The sequence below is a fragment of the Octodon degus genome, unplaced genomic scaffold, assembly GCF_000260255.1.
Source record: "Octodon degus isolate 3935 unplaced genomic scaffold, OctDeg1.0 scaffold00043, whole genome shotgun sequence".
In the NCBI taxonomy this organism is placed as follows: domain Eukaryota; kingdom Metazoa; phylum Chordata; class Mammalia; order Rodentia; family Octodontidae; genus Octodon; species Octodon degus.
The window spans coordinates 10,611,242-10,632,553 of record NW_004524619.1 but is presented as its reverse complement, the minus strand read 5'-3'; the positions used below and the strand labels follow the sequence as shown (position 1 = coordinate 10,632,553).

Below are 21,312 nucleotides of genomic sequence, written 5' to 3'. Positions count from 1 at the left end.
GCACGGAATGCCAGGAATCAAACCCTGGTCTCTGTGTCTGCCTAAGCAGGCACTTTAATCTGCTGAGCTATCTGGCCAGCCTGAGCACATTAATGTTTAAATCTGAACACTGAAAAATAGCACCCCTGAGGACCCCTCCAGATGCAGTACAGACCAATCGAGTGTGTGGGAGAGCTTCTGCCCACCCCTGCACCCCCTGAATCCCTTCGGACCCAGCCCAAACCTGGCATGTGATTAAGACCTTCACCTGTGCTCTTGGGATCCCTCTGGACCCCTCAGAACCAGCCCAGGCTCAACATGTGAGAACTTCTACCACGCTCTCAGGACCCCTCCAGATGCAGCCCAAGCCCAGGCCCGGCATGTGGGAGAGCTTCCGTGCTGCCCTTTGTCTGCTGGATCCCTCCGGACCCAGTCCAGACCCACTTGTGAGTGAGTCCTTCTGTCCTGCTCTCTGGACCACTCCAGACCCAGCCCAGGCCTGGCATACAGGTTTGGTGTGAAACTCTGCAGATGAATTCTCAGCAGAGAAGCTAGGGGCCAGAACCACCTAGCTAATCCAGGAGCAGAACATCTTGGCAGAGGGACACAACAGATTCACTTCCAAAGGCTGCTGCAGGAAGAAGCTGAGCATAGCAGCCAAACCCAAGCCAGGCACAAATGGATGAATTCAAACTTCATAGATCTGCACCTAGTTAGCTGAGACACTTTGCTAGGCCCAGATCTATGAAAGCATCCTCCCTCTTTCTCTCTGGACTGAGAGAGGGGGCGAAAGGTAACCAGGGTGAACTAGTCTGCCTGGAAAATGCCAGGCACATCAAAGGAAGGTGATCAGACAGAACTTTGCAGAACTAACCTAATACAAATTCCCAACTTAATAATCTGCTTAGCTATACAGACATAATGATTGCTCTTACTGTCTAAAATACAAACTCAAAAGTTTGTCAACTGCTAAGTATCATTACCCATTATTACTGTTCCTCATTCTAGTTCTATAAATACAAAACTTTGACTGCCTTAATCATATAATTTCTCTTGGGTAAGAATTTCAGTAGGTGCTAAGGTTATAACTGCACCAAAGCTCTACACCAAAGGTCAGAGGACATAATGAATAGAATGATTTGTTCTAATGGTGTTTGTAAATAGGATCTCAAGTCTGCATCTTGTACAGCAATTAACCACTAAAAAGAATGTATGCAGTGTGTTAATTATTGAAACTGTCCTAGTTATTTGATTTGAAACTGTCTCATTGCTATTTGTTTATCAATAAAATTATGGAAAAAAAAGATCACACGAAAAAAATAAAAAAATAAAATAAAATATACATATTCATAGCCCAATGCATAAGGAAAAGGAAGGAGCCACACCAAAACATTTACGCTGGTTAGAATAGACATAATGTCTTGGCAATTATTTTTTTCATTTTATATTTTTTTTTTGTTTGTTTTTAGCTGACAAAAATTGTATACATTTATGCTGTACAACATGATGTTCTGATATATGGATACATTGTGAAATTAAATCTAGCTAATTAACATGCTCATTAAAAAAAAAAATGGTCAGAGGACAGCGTTATACAAAATGACAAAGAGAAGGAGCAAAATGCAATCTCAGGCCCTGAGCCCACCCAGAACAAGTGCAGAAGACACTAGCACAGAAAAAATTGAGAATCACATAACTGAAATGTCTGAATTACTAGCGTCTGGAGTAAACAACTGCAGAAAAGTACAGAGGAACTCAGATCAGAAATAACTTCTGAAATAAAAAAAGAGATCTCTGAATTAATAGCATCTGAAAGTAAAGAATCAACTGCAGAAACATACAGAGGAAATCAGATCAGACGTAATCTCTTAAGTAAAAAAAGAAAGGATAACTATAATGAAAGAATAACTGCTTCTCAAGAAGACACTAAAAAAACCAGATTAGAAAAATGATGGAATTCTTGAATGAGCAATATAGGAAATAAACAGATCGCATGAAGCAGAGTCAAAGAGATATAGAGGAAATTAAAATCTCAATCACAAGATTGCAAAACCATTTGAGTGAAAGTGAAGATATAGTTTCAGATCTTGAAGATGCCGTCACAGCTAGAGAAAAGGTAAGAAAAGATCTCTTAAAAACAACTAGGATGCAGGAAAAATAATTCATCATCTTCAAAATGATGCAAAGATGAACAATGTGAGACTAACAGGCATCAGTGAGAAAGAAGGAGTCAACATAAGCAATATAAAATAAGGGCAGAACAGCAGAAAGCTTCCCAAATATGGGGAAACAATCTGACAATGACGTAGATGAAGCACACAGAACTCCAAATAACATCAACCCAATTAAAAACACACTCAGACATATAATAGTCAAGATCCCAGAAATCCAGCACAAGAACAATAAACTAGCAGCTGCTAGAAAAAAACATCACATTTAAAGGAAAACTCATCAGAATAACAGCATCAGAATAACTTCTCTTCACAAACAATGAAGTCAAGAAGAGCATGGAGCAGAGTATTTCAAGTGCTCCATGAAAATGGATTTCAGCCCAGACTACTTATACCCTGCAAAACTCTCAAGTTTGATGGAGAAGTGAAATACTTCCATGACAAAGAACAACTAAAGGGACTGGTGAGATGGCTCAGTGGTCTAAAGCACCTACTTAGAACAAGCTTAGCAAATTTAGAACAAGCTTAGCAAAGCACAGGGACTACGGTTCAATCCCCCAGCACCACATGCCAGCCAGCCCCGCCCCCTGGTGGGCTGAGCTGGCCACACACACACACACACACACACACACACACACACACAAAATAAAAAAAAAAAAGAACAACTAAAGAATTTCATGACGACAAAGCCAACATAGACTACTAAAAGATATTCTAGAGAGAGAGACCAAAATGATCAGAACTCCATGAATGAGAACGGAAGGAGCCCACCAAGTAATGCAAACAATTACACACAGGAGAAAAAGGAGTAAACAGCAGGTAAATAACATGTCAATCATAAGTCTATACATCTCATTTATAACCATCAATGTAAATGGACTCAATCACCAATTAAAAGAAATAGACTGGCACAGTGGATTAGGAAGCAAAATCCAACAACATGCTGTATATAAGAAACATATTTAACACTAAAGAAATTCATAGGCTAAAAGTCAAAGGATAAAAAACAATACTACATGTCCCAGCACCTCAGAAAAAAACAGGGGTAACAATTCTGTTTTAAGACAGTCTCAACTTCAAACCAAGAATGATCAAACGAAATAAAGAAGGCCACTATATACTGGTTAAGGGAAAAATTCAAAGGCAGAGGTAATACTCATAAATATGTACATACCAAACACAGGAGCACCCAACTATATAAGACAAATCTTAAAGGACATGAAAAATCTAATATCCAATACCACAATCTCAACAAGAGACCTTAACACCCCCTTATATCAAAAAGATAGGTCAAGCAGACAAAAAATTAGCAAAGAAGTAGCAGAACTGAACCAGAGCTTGGAACAAATGGACTTAGTGGACGTACACAGAGTGATCCACCCAACCACAGCTGAATACATATTTTTTTCAGCTGCACATGGATCATTTTCTAAAATAGACCACATACTATTCCATAGGTCATGCTTAAGTATATGCAAGAAAACAGAAATTATCCCATGCATATTATCTGACCACAGTGCAATGAAACTGGAAATAAATGACAAAAGAAACCAGAAAAAAAACATAAATACATGGAAATTAAACAACACCCTATTCAGCAACCAATGGAGTCACCAATGAAATAAAACAAGAAATTGAACAATATCTACAATTCAATGAAGATTCAAGCACAATTTATCTGAATTTATGGGATGCGATGCAAGCAGTTCTTAGAGGGAAATTTAGAGTTGTGAACTCACACATTAGGAAAACAGAATGGGAACAAATAAACATCCTAATGCTGCACCTACAACATCTAGAAAAAGAAGAGTAAGCAAAACCCAAAGCCCACAGACTGGAAGAAATCATAAAGATTAGAGCAGACATTAATTTAACCAAGACGAGGAAAACAATTCAAAGAATTAATGAATTAAAAAGCTGGTTCTTTGAAAGATTAAATAAAATTGATAAGCCCTGAGCTAACCTCATCAAAAAGGGGAAAGAAAAAAATTCAAATACAAGCAATAAGGAATGAAAAGGGTGTAATTACTACAGACCCAGTGGAAATTCAGAAGATCATCAATGGCTACTTTGAGAATCTTTACTCTCACAGAATAGAAGACACAGTTCCTAGAAAGCTACAAATTACCAAAACTGAATCAAGAAGATATAAGAACTTTGAATAACCCAATAATAGCCAATGAAGTACAAAATGTAATAAAAACCTACAGAGAAAGAAAAGTCTAGGTCCTGATGGATTCACAGCTGAATTCTATAAGAAATTTACAGAAGATATGATCCCTAAACTCCTCAAACTCTTCAGTGAAATTAAAAAGGAAGTAATCCACCCAAAATCATTTCTGGAGGAAAGTATTATACTGATACCAAAACCAGGGAAAGACACAACTAAAAAAGAGAACTACAGGCCAATCATGAACAGAGATGTAAAAATCCTCAATAAAATCTAGCAAATAGAATACAACAAATCATCAAGATTATACACCATGACCAGGTAGGGTTCATCCCAGGGATGTAGGATGGTTCAATATATGCAAATCTATAAATGTAATACATTATATGGGCTGGTGAGATGGCTCAGTGGTCTAAAGCACCTACTTAGAACAAGCTTAGCAAAGCACAGGGACCACTGTTCAATCCCCCAGCACCACATGCCAGCCAGCCCCGCCCCCTGGTGGGCTGAGCTGGCCACATACACACACACACACACACACACACACACACACATACAAATAAAATTAAAAAAAATAATAATAATACACTATATCAATAGAGCTAAATCAAAAAACCACATGATCATCTCAATCAATGCAGAAAAGGCTTTTAACAAAGTCCAACACTCATTCATATTCAAAGTCCTACAGAAAATTGGAATAGTGGCTTCTACTTCAATCTGATAAAATCCATCCATGACACCTCAATAGCTAACATAATTCTAAATGGGGAAAAACTTAAATCTTTTACTCTCAGATCTGGTATACAAGACAAGGATGTCCTCTATCACCACTCTTATTCAATACAGTCTGGAATCATTAGCTAGAGACTTTAAACAAGAGAGAGAAATAAAAGGAATAATAGGTAAAGAAGAAGTTATACTATCATTATTTGCAAGAAAACAGAAATTATCCCATGTATATTATCTGACCACAGTGCAATGAAACTGGAACTAAACAACAAAAGAAATCAGAAAAACTCCATAAATACATGGAAATTAAACACCACCCTGAATTGAATCCCATTGAAACCAGGAATTTTCCCAGAGGAACTGAAAACATATCATAGTGATATATGTGCACCTATGTTTATAGCAGCACAATTTGTGATAGCCAAACCTTGGAAACAACCAAAATGCCTGTCACTAAGAAATGGATGAAAAAGATGTGTTATTTTTACACAATGGAGTATTACTCAGCTATAAAAAAAAATGATAAGGGCCGGGGAGATGGCTCAGTGGAATAAGCGCTTCCCTGGCAAGCACAAGGGCCTGAGTTCAGTCCCCGGTTCTGCCAAAAAAAAGGAAAAAAAAAAAATGATAAACTCAAAGCCTTTATATTTAAATGGATGCCACTTGAAGATATACTCATAAGTGAAATAAACCAGAACCACATGTGCAAATATCGTATAGACTCCCTAGTGTAAGAATGCAAAAGAAGAAAGAATAGAAAGGTATAACACAATTAAAAGGAAAGGGAGAACTTCAGGATTAAACAACGAAGAGAGGGCAAGGAGAAAAGCTAGGAAACATGATGGGGCAAAGCCATACATTTATACACACAAGATGGTTATGGCAATGATCCTGAGAATCTTCAGTACATTTTTGAAGCTAGCAGTTAATTGGTATGATTCTCACCCTAATTATATATGCCAATACCTGTGAACTAAGCAACTGCACTGAAGATAGCAATGTGTAATACTAGGGCCAGGCTTGAAATGCCTGTCATTCTGGTCTTCTAAATACGTATTGCTTGTCGTGTGTTATCAATCACTGCTATACTGTCTCTCAAGTAAATGTTTGTTTAAAAAAAAAAGGGTAATAAATGAAAACAAGAGACAAGAAAAATGTCATTGCACTGTCTTGCTACAATGCTGCATATGGTTAGATTTCTAAATTTCTGTGCAAAATATGTAATTGTTTAAAACTTTTTAAATTTTAAAAACTATTTTAAAAACTTTTTAAATTTTTTTTCTTTCACATTCTGTAGGGATTTAAAGTTTAACATATCAATACTTGATGGAAAATACCTGTTCCATGGTATGTCTAAGATGTTTGATATTCACATATATAGTGAGGTTAAACTCAACTGCCTACATTATATGGTAGTAATATCAGTAAGCTTCTCTTCAGGAGGGTTAACAACTTAAGTTTGCAGACCAAAAATTAGAGAAAAAGAAGCACTGCCAGGACAGCCAACATTTTGGCCCTAGCCATTCAAGGTCAGTAAGGACTCAGGACATAAAAGAACATGCACTGTAACATTCTGTAACTCAGTGATGTCCCAAATTTTCTGATCAAGGAGATTTGGGGCCACAGAGGAAAGTGATTGACAATGTAGAGTGTGACCAAGGAGAATCACATAGAGAGAAAACATTCTCTCAGGCTTTCACAGACAGCAAATTGGTCAAGCAATGGCTGTGACTCATCCACATGGCTGACACTGACAAAGGATCTACAAACTGCAATACAGGGCTTCAGGGTGGGGATTTGACTGACTTTGGCAGATACAGAAGTTACATTTCTTGTTATATAGATCTTGCTTTAGCTTGGTCTTAACCATCCAGCAGAAAAGTATAAAAATGTATAAAAAGTAAAGCCATATGAATATGCTGAGCTATAAAAGGCTCAAGTCAACAACTTCTAACATTGCCAGTCATGCAGACAACCCACTACTATTATACACTACTGGACTATATTGGATTACTTTGCTGAATGCATGCACCTACAATACTTAAATGGCAATGGAATATCCATCTCTGACAAAACTAAACAAAGAAAGGGGATATAAATGAAGGCCCATTTTGTATCTGTATATACAAAATAGGATAGACACACAGCTACTTTCTCCTAATTCAATGAGAAGAAAGATTTGTGCTACCAGTGTTTGGACAGGATATCATGTCTGCATCTTGTACGATGAATACTAAGAAGACAATAATATGCAATGTATTTATTACTGAAACTGTCCTACTATCCTGTTTTGAAACTGTCTCATTGCTATTTGTTTCTGAACAAAATAAAAAACAAACAAAAATACCAGCCCTGATGTGCAGAGTCTGCTCACCTACGCTCTTCTTTTTTCTCAGGATTACAGCATTGTTAACTGCTACACTGGTTACTAAAGAGCATATTTTCCATTCTCACTATAGTTAGGTTCCAGCCAATAAAAAAAGCTGAAGGGTATCAAAGCCAATTCATGTCTTTCACATGCCTTCTTTTTCTTACTGGCAGGGAAGGTAGCTGTGATAAATCATCTCAGACCATGCAGGCAGGGCTAACACTACAAGGACAATGGGGAAAAAAGACAGTACTTGGGCCCTGAGAACTTCACAAACTTTTGAGAAAATTTTTTAAAAAAATTTCTCTTCTTTCAGCCACAATCTGTCTTAGAATAAGCAGCCTAATAAACTCACCAAGGCAAGGTAAGAGATTCACAAAATGTGTAGTTCTGTGCAATACTGTGTCCCATAAACAGCTGAGAAAGCAGGTCTTCCATAGAGGAACAGTGATGCCTTGGGTGTGAGGCTCACATTTTCAAGGCTGCAAGGCAAAACCACTCCAGCACCCAAACTATGTATCCTTTGCCCCACAGTTCTAAGTTTGCTGGTGGAAAGGAGGCTGCAGATGGATATACCTTTTACACAAAGGGTTTCCTGTATTCTAGTTTCATATTCTTTTATACTACATAATGGTTTGAAACACAGGCTTCATAAAAAGTCCTACATCTGAACACTGATTATCTTGTAGAAATTCTGAGAACTTGTGTAAGTTCTTACCAGAAAACTGGCATAGTATGTCAAGTTTAAACAACACACAGGCTGCATACAGCACTGTGTCTAGGATGTGATTAAGAATAAACCTGGGCTTTTTTCTCATGCTAATTAAACCACGGCTTTTAAGAATACTAGTGAGAAAGCCATTTAAACTTGCAGACAGTTACTGCATTTTTAAAATGGCTCTTCCTTTTTGGTCATGACTAAAGTACAAGGCATTCCTAATTCAGGAAGATAATGCCACATCCACCAGTTCTTCGAGGCAAGAAATATGGCTTCAGCTCATCCTAGAGACTGCTGGCCACTTGCTATAGCTTAATCACATTTCAGTCTCCTAAATCTTTTGTTATTTGCTCCCATAGCTCCTGTAACAAACTAACAACTTAGAGGCATTTATTATTTTAGTTCTGGCAACTGAAGTCCAAAGTCGGTTTTAATGGATTAAAATTAAAATGCTGGCAGGGGTTCATTCTTTTTAGAGGTTCTAGTAAAAAAAATCTGCTTCCCTGCCTTTTCTGATTTGTACATCCTGTCTACATTCCTTGTAGTCAATCGTATTTCTCCAACTTCAAAGCCAGCATTATAACAACTTCATTTCTCTCGCTTCCTCCTTTAAAGATCATTGAATATACTAAGCCCAAGAGGATAATCCAGGATAATCTTTCCAAAGGTCAGCTATTTATCCAATTTAATTTTCCTGTTCCATATACCCTCCATAGTCATCACAGGCTACACAGATTAGAACATGGATATACTTGGGGGTTATTATTCTGCTTAGCACACATGTCTTTAAAATAAATGTTTACTGGTAAGATTTTGAAGGTAATACTGATTTTTTACAGCAAAACAGGAAGGATGAAACACAGCTATCACAGGATGCTGTGTGCAAAATGTTTTATGTATTTATTCATGTATTTATTTATTGTTGAGACAGGGTCTCACTCTGTACTTCAGGCTGGTCTTGAACTGACAGCAATCCTCCTGCCTCAGCCTCTGAAGTGCCAGAATTATAGGCATGCTCCACCATGTCTGGCATGTCTCTGCATATTTTTAAAAACTTGGGCCAGGGAGATAGATGGCTCAGTAGAATAAGCACTTCCCTGGCAAGCACAAGGGCCTGAGTTTAAGACCCGGTTCCATCAAAAAAATAAATAAATAAAATAAATAAAAAACTCATTTCTGTTAACTACAACTGAAAGAAATTCATTGTTGTCTTAAAGACTATTATAGTAATTTTAAAAAACTTTTCTCAAGGAACTAGAGAGGGGGCCTGCCCCTCAGCTCAGTTCGTTCAGTGGCTGCTTCAACAAAGAAGTCAGGCTCAGGTTGCTGTGGTTCAATCCCCACAACTCCAGCCAGCCAAACCTGCCCTGAAGGCATTTGGAGCAACAACAACAAAAAAAAAACCCTTCAAGGAACTAGAGAAAGAACCAACTAAACCAAATTATAGGACAGAAATAGAAAACAGAATGAATAATGAAAGAGAATCAACAAAAAATAAAACTAAGTAATTTTCTGGAAACAGTAAACAAAATTAAGTCTTAGGGAGATTTAAGAAAACAAAGTTCAAATAATGAAAATCAGAAGTAGAAGAGGGAGTATTATAACCAAAGCCACTGGGGGGAAAAGGTTCATGACAGAGTATTATGAAAAACTGGATGACAATAACAAAGGATAGGATAAAAGAAATGGATAATTTCCCAAAAACATACAATCTACCAAGACTGTAAAAGAAGATGTAGAAAACCTGAAGAGGCATACAACTAATGTGGAGACTGAACCAGTACTCAAAATCTCAGTAAGAAAAACATCAGAAGATGGGCATGGTAGCACATGCCTATGATCCCAGCACTTGGGAGGCTGAGATGGGAAGATTGCTATGAATTTGAGGCCAGCAGCTAATGCAAAAAAGCATCTGAAAAAAATCTAAACACACTTTCATTGATAGATACACTCTATAAGTTAGGAATAAAGAAAATACCTGAACATAATAAAAGTCACACACAAATAAACTACAATAAATGTACTTTATAAGACTAACATTTTCCTCCAAAAATGGACAAAACAATAATGCCCACTTCTACTCAACATAGCACTGGACATTCTAGGTAGATGAATTAGGCAAGAAAAATAAATGAGGCATCCTATGGGAAAGGAATAAATAAAATAATCTGCCTGAAAAGTTTTTTTTTCTGTAGAAAAATCTTTTTTTTTTTTATATTTTTTTATTTAGTACAGGGTCTACAGGGTCTCACTATGTAGATCAGACTCAGTGATTCACCTGCTTACAGCCTCCCAAGCACTGGGATTACAGGTGTGTGCCACCATGCCCAGTCTCAATTGCTGTCTCAGTGCGCCCAGGGGCAGGGCCAGCATGGCAGGCCTGGGGATCAACCCCCCGGCCCCTGCATCTGCCTAAGCAGGTACTTTAATCCACTGAGCTATTTGGCCAGTCCTTTCTCTAGAAAATCTTGAAAGATTTTACACACAGAAACACACACACATGGTTGAAATATCCCTTAGAAATACTTGAACTAAATGAATTCAGCAAAATTGCAGGATACAAAATCAACATATATAAAAATCAATTGTATTTCCATACATTAACAGTGAACAATCTAAAAAGATATGAAGAAGAAATTCCTTTATGGGGGGGGGGGCAACAAAATAGCTCAGGGGACTAAGCGCCTGCTTAGGCAAGCACAGGGCCTGGGATTCTAACCAGGCAGGTGCCATGGCTGTCCCTGCCCTCAAGGTACACTGAGCCAGGCCAGTGAGTCCAGGAGTGGTGGAACATGCCTGTAATCCCAGCACTGGAGAGGCTGAAAATAGGTGGATCACTATGAGCCTGGGCTGTGTAGTGAGACCCTATGCCAAATACATTAAAAAAAAAAAAAAAAAAAAAGGAAATTCCTTTAGCATAAAATAAAGTTTGTAGAAAAAAAGTAAAAGCACTGTGTAATGAGAACTGCACAACAGTGCTGAAAAAAACTGAAATAACAGGAGAAATGATATCAAATGTCCATGGACTGAAAGACAGTATTTTTAAGACACAACTCAAAACTTTAGATTCAATGCAATCCCTATCAAAATTCCAGGGCTAGGCAATTATAGTTCAGAACCTGTCTGGCAAGCACAAGGTCCTGAGTTCGATTCTCGGATCTAAAACAATTCCAACAGCATTTTTGCAAGAACAGAATAACGCATCCTAAAATTGATGCAGAATTTCAAAAGGCATCAAAATAGACATGGGCCAGGCATAGTGGTGATACAGGCCTATATCTCGGTACTTGGGAAGCTAAGGTATGAGTGCAAGTTTGAGGTCAGCATAGGTTACATAATAAGTCTGTTCTGGGCTACATAATGAGTTTGAAACAAGCTCAGGCTAAAGCAAGGACCCGTCTCAAAACAAAACAAAAATAAGGCAGTCTTAAAAAAGTACAAAGTTGCAGATCCATACTCCTTAGTTTCAAAACTTATTACAGCCAAGCTTCACTTAGTAATGAGATGAGTTTTGGGAAAACATTGAGTTAATTTTTTTTAAGAACATCATAAAATCAACTTACACAAACTAAGATCACTACAATGTTACTGAGCAATATGATCTTACAGGAACACTGCATATGCAATCTATCAGTTACTGAAACATTATGGGGTACATGACTGTACAAAGCTACAACAAAAGTTGTAGTAAAGTGTGTAATGGAATAGATTTCAAAAATAAACTCTTGGGTATATGGTTGTCATGGTTTGTGTCTAGAGGTTACCCCAAAGCCTTACACAATGATGGGGTGGACTTCTAGAGTTTGTGATTAATTCATGAACTAATGCTGGAATTTTGGGTGCGAGTGCTTGGTACACATGCCCTGGAGAGGGTAGCCTGAACGCAGTATAAGGAAGGGAGAGAGGCTTGTTCTCTGCTGCTGCTCCTTCTTTTTTGCTCTTGTGGTTTTTATTTCCACTGCCATCAACACATGGTCTTCTGCCATGTGCCACTCAGCCTTGGAGCCAGCTGATTATGGACTGAAACCTCCACAAACTGAGTTAGATAAACTTTTCCTTCCTTAATTCTAGGTATCAGGTATTTTTGTCCCAGCAACAAGAAAAAATTAACTGAGACAATGGTTGAATTACTTTTTTCTTTTGAGACAGGGTTTCATTAAGTTGTCTAATTGCCCAAGTTAGGCTGGAACTTGTGATCCCCTTGCCTTATGTACCACCCACAGTGAGCTTCAAATGATCCCTGATAAGGGTATCAAGACCTTATGATGAAGAAAGTATGATCATTTCAACAAATGATCTGGGAAAGCTGTATACCTACATGTAAAGAAGAAAACTGGACACTTACTTTACACTAAATGGAACTCAAGCTGAGCATGGTAGAGCACACTTGTAATCTCAGCATGCTGGGAAGCTGAGGCAGAAAGAATGCAAATTCAAGCCCAGTCTGAGCTATGTAGCAAGACCCAGCTCAAAATAAAAAAATAAAAATGGCTAGGGATGTCACTCTGTGTGAAGGATATGGGTTAAATCTCCAACATTAGGGGAAAAAAAGTTAATTCAAAATGGACTTGCCAGGAGGCCTGTAATCCCAGCATTCAGAAGGTTGAGGCAAGAGCATTTCCACGAGTTTGAGGGTAGGATTGGGCTACATAAACAAGTTCAAGCCCAGCCTGCACTGCATAGTGAGACCATATCTAAAAAAGAACAAAAACAGAGGTAAGGTCTTAAAAAGGAGGGGCTTAAGATGGATTGACAAGAGCTAAAATACAGAGCAAACATTTCATGACACTAGATTTGATGCTCAATTTTTAAATCTGACACCAAAGATAAACTGGACTTCACAAAAATGAAAAGCTCTGGGCATCAAAAAGCCCAAGTAGGGCTGGTGAGATGGCTCAGTGGTCTAAAGCACCTACTTAGAACAAGCTTGGCCAAAGCAGAGGGACCACGGTTCGATCCCCCAGCACCACATGCCAGCCAGCCCCGCCCCCTGGTGGGCTGAGCTGGCCACACACACACACACACACACACACAAATAAAAAAAAGTTAAAAAAAAAAAAAAAAAAAAGCCCAAGTAACAGAGTGAATAGGTAACATACAGACTCTACAGAGAAATAAAACTAAAAATAAGAGAAACTGAAAACTTCAAAAATGGGCAAGGGTCTTGAACATTTCCACAAAAAGGATGTAAAAATGACCATGTAAAAAAGTATTCAACATCATTGATAATTACTGAAATGCTAATCAAAACAACGATATACTACCTCTCACCTCTAAAAGGGCTACTATGGAAAGCAAGTAAAAGGCTGGGGAAGACAGCTCAGTAGTCTAAGTGCCTGCTTGGCAAGCACAAGGACCTGGGTTCAATCCCTAGTACCACATGCTGCACTGGCCCCAGAACCCCAGGCACGCTGTGCCAGATCCTGGGGAAGCCGAGACAGGAGGATCACTACGAGTTCAAGCTGCATAGCAAGACCTTGCAGCAAATAAATACATAAACGATTTTTTAAAAAAGGGAGGGCAGCAGGGTAGGCTGAGTTTCTCTGAGATAGCACCTCACTATAAAGTTGTACTTTAGGCTGGCACTGAACTCACTATATAGCCCAGGCTGGTCTCTGACCCATGGTGAACCCCTTGCTTCAGCCTCCTAAGTGCTGGGATTACAGGCATGCACCACACTTGGCAGCAGGGATCAATTCTAAGAAATACAAAGACCATTCATTATTGGCAAGAATGTTAAGGAATCAGAACTCTTGTTGCACTGTTGGTAGGAATGTAAAATGGTATTGCTGCTATTTACCACAATATGGTACATGTTCAAAAAACTAAAAGGAGCATTAAATGATCCAGCAATCCTCTTTGTGGGTATTTAAGAGCTGAAAATAGGACCTTGAAGATGTAGCTGCATACCTATATTTACTTCAGCATTATTTACAAAAGCTACGTGATGAAAGCAACACTAGTCCATTGGTAGATGAATAAACAAAATGGCATATACATTATACAGTGGAAGGAAATTCTGTCATATGCTACAGTACGGAAGAATAATCTTGTGGGTAGTATGCTAAATGAAATGGGTCAGTGTCATGGTTTATATGTGGATGTCCCCCAAAGCCTCATGTGTCCATAGGTGGTTCTTCTGAGAGGTGCTGGAACATGCGGGTACGAATTAGCACACTGTTGAATTTATAGCTAAATGTGATTTGGTAGGCGAAACCTGGTTGGAGCACACGGGTCATTGAAGCATGGCCCATAAGAGTTTATCTCCCTATCTCCTCCTTTATCTCCCTGATTTCTGCCTGCCATGCCAAAAGCTCTTTTCCCCCTGCCATGGTGCTGTGCCTAGAACCAATCAACTATGGACTCAGATCTATAAAAACTAAGCCAAAATAAACTTTTCTTCCTGTAAGTTGTATCAGTTATTATGTCTCAACGATAAGAAAGAAGCCAGTTATAAAAAAACAAATACTGCATAACTCTACTTACATGGGTTATCAAAAGTACTCAAATTCAAAAACAGAGTGGTACCTGCCATGTGTTGGAAGGATGGAGAAATGGGGAATTATTCAACGTTTACCAGTTCTACTTTCATAACATGGGAAAGTTTTGGAGGGTTTTGCACAACAATGTTAGCATATCTAATACTTATTAAAAGGTACACTCAAAAATGGCTAAGATTATAAATTTTTATCATCTAAAAATATTAAATTTTTTAAAAACCTGTATTGTATTTTCACAATTAAGACTAAAACTACCTCTAAGGATCGTTTAAGCCATTCCTTCCAGACAGAAATTAAGTTACCAAACACTTTAAACAGAGATCCTGGACCAAATCCTCCTGCTGTATTGATGTGATTATAACTCACCTTCGCTTTGGCGCTCTAATGAAAAGTTCACAAAGAAGTCTGCCCTGCTCATCCTTATAGTCTCGGATGGTGTTGTAGAGTTCATGGCACACAGCAATCTACACATAGAGGAAAAACCACCAGGAGAGTAAACAGAAAGCCACTGTAGGCCTAAGAATTACAGACTAAGAATAAATCTTTTTGACTCACGAAAGACAAAAAGAGAACAGAAGAACAAATCCCCAATCACGAGATAAAAATTCAAGTCCAAAATACACTATATCTCTCCTATGTAAGTCTCATATCTTTAATCAGATTTATGCTACTGGTGATTTTTTCTTTTAAATTAAATCTGTTCATCTCATTCTCTTGTCTAAAGTTATCCAATAAAGGGGTTTTCTTTACACACAAAAAAAAAATCTATGCTCCTACCACTGCCTGTAAGGCCTTATACGCTCTGGCTAGGTGGAGCACACAGTCTCCTCCCTCCTGACCATTTTCTACAATCACAATATACCAACCTATCCCTGATCCAGCCCCTCTGCAAGGCTGGCTATATTTTTATACATTTTACACAGACTCTGCCAGAAGATTCAGGCTAAAATAACCTAAATCACCCAAACTTTCCTTACTAATCAACACTAGCTGAGAGTATTATTTGTTCACTTTTTACATTCTGTTTCCCTTACCATGGAACTAAGCTCCATGTGAAAAATAGGCTTTCCTCACACATACCTATATTCCTATCATCAAGAGTGCTTACCATGGGGCTGGAGAGATGGCTCAGTGGTCTAAAGCACCTACTTGAAACAAGCTTGGCAAAGCACAGGGACCGCGGTTTGATCCCCAGCACCACATGCCAGCCAGCCCCACCCCCTGGTGGGCTGAGCTGGCCACACACACAATAAATAAATGTAATAAATAAAAATAAATAAATATTTAAAAAAAAAAAAAAGAGTGCTTACCATATGTCAGGCATACAATTACTTGTGAAGTGAACACACAACATAAATACTGATATTATTTGTTTTATAATACTGTATTATACTACTTCTATAAGACTTTTAACTAAACATTTTTCATAAAAGAAAAATGAAGGGGAAAAAGAAGTAAAGAAATCTTATGTGTCAAAAACACTTCACCATAAAAGGGTAGGGAAATCATGGGAAAAGCAGTCAGAAACTGCACAACTCACAGGATCTACTGTTGGAAGATTGGACAGTCTTCTCCTTTTTCTGCTTGGGCCTGGTGTGGGCACTGAATGGTGTCCGTCATCAAAGTCCCCGCTGACACTGCTAGAAGGAGAAGTAGCTCTTCTTCTCTTGGAACCCATGGAATCCAACTTCTTCTATAAGAAATAATTAACCACACTGTTATATTCAAATCCCAACTTTGCCACCAAGCCCTCAATTGGTCACCTGCCATCAAACTTTCTCTTTAACTCAGGAGGATATTTTAACTGTTGCAAAGGAGTAAAACTCCCTGAAAGTTTATTTTACTTCCAACCTTGATGACTTAAGCACTTTGGGTCCCAAAGTTATCTTGGACTGCCACTTCCTAAACTACAAGTAGCAAGTGGTATAACAGTGCCCTGAGGGTACTGATCCCTAAACCCCTGAAGCAACCAGGGTAGCCCTCTGAGACAGAGGCCCCAAAATAGTAACTGTTGATATCAGCAGCGTGCTCTGCTTTCTTGTGCTTCACAATTATGATCAATTCCAAAGTGGGCCATGATGTGGAAAACATCAGCAAGGAGTGCATAAGGCAAATAAGTAGTGGGGGGGGGGAAGTAGAGAATAGTACAAAGTTATCTTTCTAGCATTTTAGATTCACTGAAAACGAACACCTTGAAAACAAAGTTTCCACACTCATTAAAGCAGGATCCAGGGCCTGCAAGATAGCTCAGTGGCCTAAGCCCTTGCTTAGACAAGCACAAGGACCAGCGTTCAGATCCCCAGCACCACACACCACACTGGCCCTGCCCTTGGGACGCACAGAGCCAGGCCAGCACACACCTGTAATCCCAGCGCTGGGAGGAAAACAGGAGGATCACTATGTAGCCCAGTAGTAAAACCCTGTACAAAATAATTAAAAAAAAAAAAAAAAAAAAGCAGGATCCATAAGCTATGCCCCTATAAAATACTAAGTATGACTTGCCATACGTAGGCAGAAGCAGAAAAATGGTGCTTTGAAACTTCTGTAATCCATACTAACTCCTTTTTAAATATGATATGCTCTATAACTGCAAATTTTTTAATTGTAACTTTAAGTCTAACTAGATCAGAATAGTAATCCTTTTCAAGTGTTCAATGATTTAAACAGCCTGTTGCAGCATATATGCCCTACGTTCGCCACCACTGGACTAGATGATCAGCGAGAACACCTCAGAGGTAAGCTTTTAGCTTCTGTTTGCATATTCAGAAACACAAAAACACCTATTTTTATTTTGTTTTGCAGCAGTTTTAGGCTGGTTGCTAAGAAAATAATCTTCACACAATTTTACGAATCTATGCATTTGACTATAACAAAAAATACCAGAAGCTTTTTTTTCTTGGTACTGGGAATTAAACTCTTGACCTTGTGCTTACCAGGCAGGTGCTGTGCCACTGAGCTATAACCCCAGCCCTAACCAAAAAAAAAAAAAAAAAAAAGTACCACTAAAAGAATCTGCTAGTTATACAGAAATGCTATACACTCAAAAACTCTAAAACAAAGGCTTATGCAATATAATAATAGGACCAAAATAGTGCCAAATAGTGTATCATAATTTCGAAAGTCTTTTTCTAAAGACAGATGATAAAAAAGGATTCCTGTTTCAGTCACAACATTCATTTTCAGGCAGCTAAAAATGAATAGAAACAGTAAAACACTGGCTGCCAGTAGTACCAGGAAAAAAGTTGGTCATCTCCAAGAAACAGAAAACAGGAGCAGTTTACAAAAAATTGTGGTAAGCAACTAAAAAACAAGAGAAATCTCAACTGTCTTCCTCCAAAATAAAGTCCACATGGAGTTTACCATAATCTATCATGATGATGTTCCTTTAGATTGTTTTACCGTAAGGATATTAGTCTGAAGTCGGCTAGAAGCTTCTAAAGGCTAAAATAAGGACAGCTAAGTTTTGTCAGTATTTATTCAGCTAACATGGCCAAAATTCAAGTTAAAGGACCAATCCTTTGTAAACAATCTATGACAAGGACACACGTGAATTTGATGAACACAGGAAGGACCTTTTATGGAGAGGATAATAAAACTTTAAGAAAGATGGAAGGGGAAAGGGAAAAAAATGACAGAAAAGGGAAAGGGTGTAGATAATCAGTAATTTACCAGCTTTACCAGAGCACAACCAGCGCCTCGAAAAGCCAGTCTCCTCATTATGTCTGAAGGCCAACTGAAGCCAGTGAGAAGGCAGGACTTTAGAAGTGCTGATTCAATGTTAGTATATTCAAAACTGAAAGAGAAGGCAGAGAAAAGGAACATCGAAAAGAGTCAGGAGTAAAAATGAGTAGAGAAAACGTTCAAATGAAACTGCTACAAAAGATAATGAAAACTACAGAGAATGGGAATACCACTTTTCTTGCACCTATAAAACTGCCACAGAGACTCAGGCACTAATGGCACCTGATATTTCCTCTATTGTATTTACTGATTTATTTTTGTGACACAGTCTCGAGATGTAGTTCAGGCTGGCCTCAAAGTTGTGGTCCTTCTACTCCAGCCTCCAGAGTGCTGGGATTACAGGCATGTGCCACCAACCAAGCTCCTTCCTCCATTTTAAAACCAAATGCTTTCACATGCTTATGGATGTCACACTGAGGTTCCTCTTTACTCACATGGAATGACCGTCAATGCCAGGAATGAAGCATGCCTGCCCAAATGCTTCCTAGTCAATCACAGAGCTGAAAAGGAGAGTGAACACATGTGTGAGGCTCACATGTGACACCAAGCATTCGCAAGCTGGAACAAACCAAGAATGGCTCATGTGAACCGCATCTAGAAAACCCTTCCCCTCCCAAAACTCAAGACATTTCTTTCCTATTTGCATTGAGAAGACATAACATACACACATAGCAAGGTTTCTTTAAAAGCTCTCAACTATTTTGGCAATTAAGAATTATTTTTTATAAATAATCCACTGAAAAACAAATGACAAAACATGTGAATCAACAGTATAAGTATGTTGCTAAGATGACAAAATATACAAAACTCCTGTAAGCATTAATTTACTATAGTAAGACAAGAAAAAGATGCAATATAAAGATAATTATCAAAAATTTTGAACCCAAGGAATGCATTTAATTTAGAAGTTTGGCCACAAAAGCAATGTGCTGGGCTCAAAGTAACAGCACACAGAGAAAACTAGGAGTGCCAGATCTTCCACCGCCCCCTGATCCTGCTTGAGTTACCTCGGATCTGTTTCATTTTTAAAGTCAAGAACAAGAAAGTGGGCACATATCCTTTTGGATTGTTGCTACCTTGAAAACAGACATATATAAGAAATCACTTTGAAACTTCGAAGCACAACTCTAGGACTATATGCTCCCTCTGTACAAGAACGGTCTTCATTTTTTGTAGCCTTGTCCTATAGAACAGTGTTGAATTCACAATTTATCTCTTTAACATTCTAAAAGTGCACTTAAAGTGACACCTTTAAAATAAATGTTGATGTGTGTAGTTTAAAAAGGCAATCCCTTCATTAAATCATTTATCACAAAGAACAAAGAGATGACCTGGCTCTGTATCAGGTACTTGTCATCCCAGCACTCTGAGAGGCTGAGACAATAAACTGCAATTTTTTTTTTTTTTTCGGTATCGGGGATTGAACTCAGGATCCTGTGCTTGCCAGGCAAGCGCTTATTCTGAGCTATCTCCCTGGCCCAGTAGATTGCAAATTTGAGTCTGGCCTGGGCATCTTAAGACCCTGTCTAAAAAAACAAAAAAAGCCTGGTAATGTAGCTCAGTGTGAAGATTCTGGGTTCAATCGTGGCAGAGGTGGGGGAAAAAGGAAATTTACAAATTCTGTAGTTCAATTCCAGGTGTAAGTTGTAAGTCAAAAAGTCTGATAACAATAATTGATAGAGCAGTAAAGAATACATAATGTGTAACTGGAAGAATAGCGACTCATACCCAGATCGTGCATTTTGACAATATGTTTTTAGTATTCTTGGAAACACAGGAGAAATACTTCGAAAAATTTTGGAAAACAAAAGAATCAAAGGCAAAAAAAAACAGGAAAACACATAGTAATCCTACTTCCCAGAGCAAAACTATCCTTTATCGTTTAGGGTCAGTCTTTAATATCCATGCCTTAGTAACCTACTTTTCTTAAATAAATGTGAAAAATCATACATATACTAATGGCTTGACAGCAGTTTATCATATACATAAATACACTATATTTTACTTACTTTGGACATTTAAAGAATTATTACTTAAGGTAATTTATACACTCTTCAATCCCGAGAAAGTGATTAAGGTCCTCCCATAGACCCACACACACATTTGCTACTGTTTTAACTTCAAATTCGTCTTCAAAACATATTTGATCTCTTTTTTTTTAACATATTTTTTCAATCTTCCATTTTGGATCTTAAGATTCAAACAACGATTAACAATTATCCAAGCAAAAATTATACTTCTCTTTTAATATTTGTATTAATCCAAATTGCTTCCAGATCATATATATTTTAGGAAAAGTACACTTACTAGTAAATGGGGCGAGGGAGAAGCCACTAAAATCATTTTTAAGGAGTCCAACTTAACATGTACTTCAACATACACAACTATACTACACACTCTACTATTTGCCACTTATTTCTCAAGATTTCTTCTATATTTTTACCACTTTCTTCCCCTTTATATCAAGATTACTTTCGTACAGTAACAAAGCTGCTTCCTTCCCAGACATTAAGAAAACTTTGACAAAAAATACTTTATAACCAATTTTTTTTTCTTTCCAAATAGTTCTTAAAAGCCCAAATGTTTGTGGCGGTGTAGATGAAAAGTTGAAATATGTACTCTCTACTCTCAATATACGTCCGAATGAAAAATATTCAGCTTGAACAAATAACACGGAAAGAAAGAAAATTCTTAAAGAGAGTTTCTATCGAACCGTCAAGAAACAAGAACCAAAAAAGAAGGCCCCGTGTTGAGGAGGAAAAGGAGGGCTTTCCTGACCTGTCACTGGTACGGGGACTAAGGAAACGTTGACAGCTTTGAAGCTGTCCCGCGACCAGAGGGAAAGGGGCGCGGGAGCTTCCGGGCCCGGCGCGCCTTTGTCCCGGCCAGCAGGTGCGGCGAGGCTGCCGGCCCGCGCGAGGCCGCCGCGCCCC

General features: G+C 38.3%; 1 protein-coding gene across 17 annotated transcripts in view; it reads right to left on the bottom strand.

The window, feature by feature from the left end:
• Positions 1 to 21,283, bottom strand: part of Pbrm1 (polybromo 1) — a 171,546-nt gene extending 150,263 nt beyond the window's left edge. For 12 of the 17 annotated variants that reach the window (XM_023715655.1, XM_023715657.1, XM_023715665.1 and 9 more), the window contains exons 1-5: positions 21,158 to 21,283; positions 18,814 to 18,879; positions 18,308 to 18,431; positions 16,179 to 16,331; positions 15,005 to 15,102 (exon numbers count right to left, since the gene is read on the bottom strand). In XM_023715655.1, the coding sequence (XP_023571423.1) occupies positions 15,005 to 15,102; positions 16,179 to 16,331; positions 18,308 to 18,355 (299 nt within the window). In that variant the 5' untranslated portion in view covers positions 18,356 to 18,431; positions 18,814 to 18,879; positions 21,158 to 21,283. The remainder of the gene's footprint in view (positions 1 to 15,004; positions 15,103 to 16,178; positions 16,332 to 18,307; positions 18,432 to 18,813; positions 18,880 to 21,157) is intronic. The other 5 variants (XM_023715658.1, XM_023715667.1, XM_004631651.2 and 2 more) reach the window with 3 other exon arrangements.
• Between the last annotated feature and the right edge of the window lie 29 nt (positions 21,284 to 21,312).